This window comes from Sinohyriopsis cumingii, chromosome 6 (genome assembly GCF_028554795.1).
Source record: "Sinohyriopsis cumingii isolate HCF-2022 chromosome 6, ASM2855479v2, whole genome shotgun sequence".
In the NCBI taxonomy this organism is placed as follows: Eukaryota; Metazoa; Mollusca; class Bivalvia; order Unionida; family Unionidae; genus Sinohyriopsis; species Sinohyriopsis cumingii.
In genome coordinates this window covers 115,567,166-115,575,545 of record NC_142966.1, presented here as the reverse complement: position 1 = coordinate 115,575,545, position 8,380 = coordinate 115,567,166, and the positions used below count along the sequence as shown (strand labels likewise).

Genomic DNA, 8,380 nt, shown 5'->3' with positions numbered 1-8,380 from the left:
TTATTAGGGCTAATAGGTTTCATATTTAGAATCTTTCATCGTCTTTTTTCTCCCATTTGCCTCCCATTACTCTTATATAGTTCTACCAAGGAGCGCCGACAAAAATTGGACATAACTCTGTAACTAACCTTAATGGTTGATTCATGGAATTATCTCCCTTTGTCCATACTGTGCGTGAGATATATATATATATATATATATATATATATATATATATATATATATATATATATATATATATATATATACACACATATATATATTCAACACAGACACACACACACACACACACACTAACACACACATTCTTGTAACACCTACAAAACGGGACATGTGACTTACCATCTAAACGGGGACATTTTTATTTCAACACATCGTGAGCGAAAAAGATACATTTTACCATGCATTTGCAAAATACATGTCATTTCTCATTTATAGTAGATTTCCAAGAAACACTGTACGAGAATCTTTACCATCAGAACGGGAACACACACATATACACAGTGTTAGAAATTACACAATCAAATTGGGGATATTCAATAAGTATATAATTGCAATGCCAGTAGCTGGTACAGGAAAGTAACATTTCCATTGGTCAGAATGTTACCACGTGATCAAAACAAATTGCGTTCATTTCTGTATGAACTGTAAGGAGAACTACTTTTCCACTTCTATAAATAGAGTCACATGTACAGCATAAGATAAACACCGCCAGGTAATGCAGACATGAAGTAAGCATTAAAGAAAAACAAAATTCTAACAAACAAACAAAAAATAATTGAAAAAATGTGGCTTCCATTGGTTGAAGGACTGGTATTATGATGACCTTTTTGCGATCAAGCTGGACATCCCAAGTGCTATAAATAGCTACGTAACAGAAAAACCAAAAACATGTATTACTACGCTCAATTAAGATTTCTGTTTTTTAATGATGCAAACAAAATAACATAACAAATAATTAAAATTTCAATTATAAGAGTTTAACGTTGTTTTTCTGAGTTCATTGTGGTATAAACTGTCAGTTGCCGACTCATACAGCTTACATAACGCCCTTCGGGTGTTATTTGCTGTGTGAGTCGGCAACTGACAGTTTATACCACGATGAACTCAGAAAAAACAACGTTAAACTCTCACATAATTGCAATGGCAGTAGCTGGTACAGGAAAGTAACATTTCCATTGGTCAGAATGTTACCACGTGATCAAAAGGACTTGCGTTCATTTCTGTATGAACTGTAAGGAGAACTACTTTTCCACTTCTATAAATAGAGTCAAGTATACAGCATAAGATAAACAATGCCAGTTGAGGCAGACATGAAGTAAGCATTAAAGAAAAACAACATTCTAACAAACAAACAAAAATAATTGAAAAAATTTGGCTTCCATTGGTTGAAGGATTGGTATTATGATGACCTTATTGCGATCAAACTGCACATCCCAAGTGCTATAAATAGCTACGTAACAGAAAACCACAAACATGTATTACTACACTCAGATAAGATTTCTGTTTTTTAATGATGCAAACAAAATAACATAACAAATAATTAAAATTTCAATTATAAGAGTTTAACGTTGTTTTTTTCTGAGCTCATCGTGGTATAAACTGTCATCTGCCGACTCACACAACTTACATAACGCCCTTCGGGCGTTATTTGCCGTGTGAGTCGGCAACTGACAGTTTATACCACGATGAACTCAGAAAAAACAACGTTAAGCTCTTACGTATTTTGATTCTAAATAGAAATCAATTCAATCAAAACACTACAGTAACCTCATCTCAGTCACCTAGTTCCCATCCATACTAACTTAATTAACATTATCATGTTGAATTTTTATATAATGTTGGTTTTATATATAAGTAAAAATGTACGTCCAGGAGTTTGAAGAAGCTGAACTGTCAGAGTTGTGTAAAAATTCAGAGAATGTGTCCCTTTTTCTAAAGTGAAAAAAGATCTGCATGCCAATCTTCAGTTAAAATAATTTTGTTGGCAAGACTACGGTTAAAAATGTAAAATGTCCTTCAAAATAACACATTTTTAACTTTGGTGTACTAAAATTTGTCACTTTAATGCAATCCCCTACATTAATAAGCCAATGCATGATAAAAATCTCTTCAATATGAAACACACCAAAAAGTTTATTTTGTATGCTGGCATGGTTTAGTTTTAGTGAGCACAGGTCAGAGCCGCATAAGTGTTCCTGTCGCCCTATTAAACTTTTGTTGCGTGGATTGACTGTGTTACGCCATGACAGAGACTGGTAAATCTACAATGGAATGATTGAGAGGGACTGTCCCTTTATCTAGATACGCCTTTTGTTCATACTATGATGGTAAATATGGTGTAGAGTTACAGGAGAAAAGACGCTTCAAATCATAATATGACTGACTTAAGGTAGCGTAGGAAAAATAGTTCCTAGTATTTGATGCACGAGTTATGATTTGTATTTTATGGTAGTTAAATATCGGCGCTTCGTTACGGAAATGTTATAAGGTGAAACAATGCAGTTGTGAGGTAGGCAGGAAATTGTGAAGCTGCGATGTAAATGTGTAGTTGTGATATAGGTGGTCATGCGTTAATTAGAGGAAAATTATTATAGTTTATTTCATTCGTTCACTAAAAGAGACCTTTTGCATGTAATAGTATTAATGTTCTGCTTTCGCTTAATGAAGTCAGTTGTGAATTTAAATTTGTGTATTTGTGGTCATTGATTGATTAGAGAAAAATTGACGACTGTTATCATCGCGTCCTTAAAAATAGGGGAAAACAAGGGACTTACGGCCAGAAGAAATGAAGCTAGCAAGAAGGAAGAAAGATATAAGTAACGAAGCAGAGAGAGAGAGAGAGAGAGAGAGAGAGAGAGAGAGAGAGAGAATATAAAAAGGTACGGACTAAACGAGGAAAGAATGAGAAATATTGATAATTTACCTCTGAGTGAAACAAAATGTATCTGATAGTTTTGTTTCACATTATTTATATTTCAGCTAGTATGCACATGATACATATAGAAACACTAAATATGAGTATGAAAATTTGTATTTTCGGCATCGTGACTTGTGCCATGTACTAGCACTTACAAAACTTCTTTGTATTTCCTACTGGCTCAATCTTAACTTGTCGGATTTACCTCTAATACGGTTAAATGTAGGAAAGAAATGGTATTATGCTTTCGTTACCATGTAGACTATTCTTTATTATGCTTTAACTACATTTGAATGAAGTAAAATTTATTTTGATATTTTCCAGTGTATTTCTTATCCAAATGTGCATGGCTCAGAGTTAAATAGGAGATAAAATATACAAGCACAGTTGAATTCCTAGAATTTCGTGCCCATCGTAAATTCCATGTATATACTCTGCAGGAAACTTTTTATTAAGTTTTCTTGTGTTCCCGATCTAATTTGGCGAAATGTGTTATGAATATTGGACTACCCATTAATAAACATGTATATCGATATTGCTCTGTGTTAAAATATAAAATATATCGTATAGATTTGTCTGTCTTTACATAAATGATTTAAATCATGTTAGCTCTTTTTGATGCCATCGTCGGTGAGTAATTAGGAAGTAAAGTGCTCAAGTCGACAGCAAAACAGTATGAATATTTACCGCGTAAACGGGGACGCAGTTTTAATAGCTTAGATATATTATGTTTCTAGCCTATATAATCTTAATAAACATAAATATATTGGGGGTATTTTCCGAAACAATTTCACAAGTTTAATTAGAACGTAATTTCACACAAACCTATTATTCTTGAAGAATAAAAGAACTTCAAACAATACCGACCTTTAGTCTTTCAGTACCTTTTGCCAGTGGAATTGATAAACCTAAACAGAAGACGTTTTACATTTTGTTGCTTTTTATTTCCTTAAACAGTTTCACAACTTTAATTAGAAAGTAATTTCACGCAAACCTTTTCTTCCTGGGGAATAAAATAACTTCAAACAATATAGATCTTTAGTCTTCCAGAAGCTGTTGCCAGTGTAATTGATAAATATATGCAAAAGACGTTTCAATTTTTGTCTTAGTCATTGCAAACTATTTAAGATACAGATCAAGAGATAACTGAGTATATAAGATATAGACTATTTCCTAAAGACTGTTAAATTAATTTATTCTACACGGAAGACCATATCATTTAAAAAAGTAAATAAGATGACTTGAACAGAAAATGGATGCAAATTATAAATCTTTTGTCTCTGCATAATACGTGATAATGTTACAAAGTTTTTATTTTTATTTTCTATCAGATAACGCAACACACGAATATTAATAATAAAAAGACCTATACCATATGCATATAACTAGAAAGTAGTTCGTATAATGAACGGGTTCGCCTCTATTAGCAGTGGGGGCCCCGGAGTGGCCGAATGGTCTAACGCGTTCTCCGCTACGGATCAGTGCCACCTCACCTCTGTCTGCGTGGGTTTGAGTCTCGGATTCAGCCAATGTTGGTATGTGAGAAAGCTTGCCAGTAGTTTCTCGTGGTTCGGTGGTTCTTTCCGGGGTTTTCATAGGTTCGTCCACCACCATTGATACTGGCCGCCATGTAAAGCCTATCGTTTGCTGAAAAATGGCACAAACTCTACTACAGCAATCTATTAGCAGTGGGTCCTCTAGCCCTCTCTCTTGAAAGGCACTTCTCATAAGCATACCCTGCCAGCCAGTGAACAATGTAATAGGGTGTATGTAGCTGGTAGTGATTCGTTGAGCATGCGTACTATCTGGAGATAAAGGAGGTGGAATTGTTGAAAATTTTAAATTTGTGAGTGCATGTACAAATTTTAAACTCTTTTCTAAGCCATAATATGTAATGCTCATTTATAAAGGAATGAATTCGACGCTCCTAAACCTCTGTTTATTGTCTGACAGAAATAACAATTACAAAAGGCAGACGCTGTTTGGTCTTGTATGTTGCATTTAGCAGCAGAAAAACACGAGTGAACTTTCTGAAGAACTGACAGTATCTTAGCAAAGTTTGAAATAAGTGGGAAATAATGTGTGATGTCACTTTCAGAAAAGCCAATTTCTCTTTAAAATGTAGTTACTCCAGCTTCCTTTGAATTCAAAGTAGTTCTGAAGATGCTGATTTCTTCGAATGTCATCCGGATATCTTCGCATTTAGTTTTGCATGATCTGCCAACTGTACCCGACACGAAACTCCTTTATAAGCCCCCCACTTCCATTTCTACCCAGTTCTCCACTTTAAATTAATTGTTTTACACTTACTTTGTATTACCTTTTCAATTACAATGAAATTTTTGATATTCATTTGTATCAATGCATAATATTTCTGACCCACGCTTTAGTATATATATGCGTACTGTTAGTCCTTACCACATGTCATGTACCTACTTGTGTATTTAGGGTAGAGCAGTTGCTAATATGTGGTAAATTGTAACCAGACACCACCACCCTATGCTGTAATTCTGGCAATAATATATATTTAAACCCCATTCAGTTTTGTAGTAAGCCATAAAAACAGTGACCATTTCTTTACAAACAAAACTGATAATTTAGAAAAATGTTTAAGGGGAAATTTGACAAGTTGATGAGACTAGAATAAAAACGAAAATTTAAAATTATTAAAGCTACAGACTTCATACAGAGTAGGATACACATCTGACAACCTTTTCTACATTAAAATATGTTTACTTAATTTAACAAGCCAAACTACACACGATCACCAATAACGGCACTTTGTAAGGTAGAAATAATTGTAAATGCCTGAAAGTATTTATTAAATTGGTTGATATATATATATATATATATATATATATATATATATATATATATATATATATATATATATATATATATATATATATATATATATATAATTTGTCATATTGACCCGCCCTTGTCTTCTAAGTTTCCTAGGCAAAATTCATAGAAATCGGAACAACAAAGTTCAGGTATAACCTTTATCAATTAATTAAATTAAAGAAAAATTATTCGATAGATTTTTAAGCCACAAAAGTAGACTGGACCGTATATACCTGTAAAAAAATATACTTATATAACCATTTCACTAATGAATATTCTATTACACGTTAGACACTTACCGGCAATTGGTAATAGCGATATCAAGCGCAAAATTCAAAATGGCCACAGTACAGATGGCTGTGCTATTCCAGGTCAATTTACAAGTCACCAAACGTATGATTTGCTCAGGAAATATAATCTACATGTCACCAAAAGAATCCTTCAGCCGACGATAGCTGCACTAACGCGAGAAATACCGGTAAGTGTATAACATGTACACCGATGTGTGCAGCCAAAATTTGCATGCAGATAATTGCAGCTTTTAATAAATAGGTGATATCAGCCTCTAACCAGAAAATCAATATCCTCACGGGTGATGGGCTGATTTATCGGTCTACAGTAAGACTAATTTTAGTACTTTTACTATACGCTAAGTAATTCTGGTTTTGCATACGCTTCCACTAGACTCTTGTACTGCTGTATGGCGCCATACCAAAGCGCCTCCATGTTGCCCTTATCTACCGCCGTTGCTGCCAAATAATCACAAGGTTCACCTTTCTGGAAGCATTCAAGAGCTTGTTTCTGATTCAAATTCAGTCCCTGAACACTCTCAAATGTTATCGATCCCACTTTTGCGGGTAACAATCCGAATATATATACATCGTCCACCCAGAAAAATGGAGTCTTTTTGGAAGCTTCGTATAGCTCTTTAATAATGTCAGTTGTCATGAGGACAAAAAAACCATTGCAATAAGTGACTGGAAAGTGTGTCATGTTTATAAATTCCCAATCATCAACTTTCCATTTACCGGTCTTTCTTTGTATTGGACTTGTTCCATTCATCCTAACGTAGCATCGAATTTTTCTTTTGTCTGCATTATAGCTTTTGGACATATCCAATAGAAGTTTGAATACATTTACAAATACATCGTCATCTACTTTAACTACAAACTTGGCCTGAGGACAGAACTCTGAAATCCATCTATATCCCAAAACACCCTTATGAGTCAAATTGTGATATGTATCCAAAAAGTTTCCTTGCACAATATCCTTGTGCAAAGAACTTTCATGTTCTATGGTCGCTTGAACTTTTTTATCTTGTGGTCTTCCTAGAAGGAATAAAACTCTCATGCTATAGTTCCTCAGTAAGTCCTTATTAGCCCAAGTCTCACGTACTACAGATCTTCTGTAAAAGTGATCCGTTGCCGTATGAACCATTATAATGAACGTAAGGTTATGGACTTCTGTACAAATCTTGTCATTATTCAACACATATGGGGAACCCGATGCTGTTAATGGATATGTAATTTTAACTTCTGGTTTACTGTCCAATTTTCCTGTAGTTGTTATTGTTTTTGTGCTGGGAAGTACCTTCCACTGTGTTGTGCTCGTTTGCATCAAATGATGAATGGCGGTATAATTTATTTCAACGACCTTGTCCCGGAAGAACTTAGCTATGGGAGGCGTACCTGAAACATGAAAAGCTACATTGGCACTTCCGTCCTCCTCTTTCTTAATATACTTGCATTGGGCATGACTTTCGATTACGTCAATGTTTAGGCAATTAGGAGCTGTACGGGAACTGCGAAACACATCTTTCAAAATATTCACTGTAGTAAACATGCCAACAGCTACTAGAATCACACAGCATATTCGACGGAAACGGCTCACCGGAATAAACGTCATTTCAATATCATGCCTTATTTCTGACCTTGAAAAGAAATAAAAATTCAATTACAGTGCACTGGCGTCGTCGGCTATAATAATATAAATATTGAAGCAGTGGAAACATAGGCGGACAGAGGGGGGAATATAAACCACATGAAAAGTCCAAGTTAAGTTTGTTTCTCTGTTGCATTCCCCACCCCACCCCTCAACACACATGTTTTTGTCTTCTTTATACCATCATCCTTTAGTAGCATGCATTTGGAACTATTCTACATGTATTGTACCAGGGATAGATTTTGGTATTTATCGACTGAAATTGACTAAGTATGGCATGATAGGACAAAACTAAACCAACATAATGCTAGGAATTGCTGCTGCATCGATATGTTAGTCGAATCGGCCAATACGTGTCCAACAAAAACGCCATTACAGACCAGTTGAGCCGGGTAGTTCATAATTACATTATATGATGGTTAAATATTAGTAAATTAATATTGTATACATGCATCAAAGAAGGTCAGCTTTAGAGAAGACAATCAAAAAAACCCAACGATAATCCAATGAGCCAGACAATACAGTAAGAGAAATAAAAAGTTATTTCATTCTTTCTTTGAGTAACTTATATACACCTTGTTTTCTGTCATAGAAATCTCTATTGACTGTGTGTTAAGAGGAAAGTTAATTACTAGGTTGATAATCAAGTGTATCAGCTATGCTATTTTAACG

General features: G+C 34.5%; 1 protein-coding gene across 14 annotated transcripts in view; it reads right to left on the bottom strand.

Annotated features, from left to right (window-relative positions):
* Positions 1–3,842: 3,842 nt before the first annotated feature.
* The window catches only part of LOC149797783 (beta-1,3-galactosyltransferase 1-like), a 45,929-nt gene continuing 41,391 nt past the window's right edge, over positions 3,843–8,380 (bottom strand). For 13 of the 14 annotated variants that reach the window (XM_089962739.1, XM_089962743.1, XM_089962752.1 and 10 more), the window contains one exon: positions 3,843–7,697. In XM_089962739.1, coding sequence (XP_089818865.1) covers positions 6,410–7,697 — 1,288 coding nt within the window. In that variant the 3' untranslated portion in view covers positions 3,843–6,409. The remainder of the gene's footprint in view (positions 7,698–8,380) is intronic. The other variant, XM_089962745.1, reaches the window with a different exon arrangement.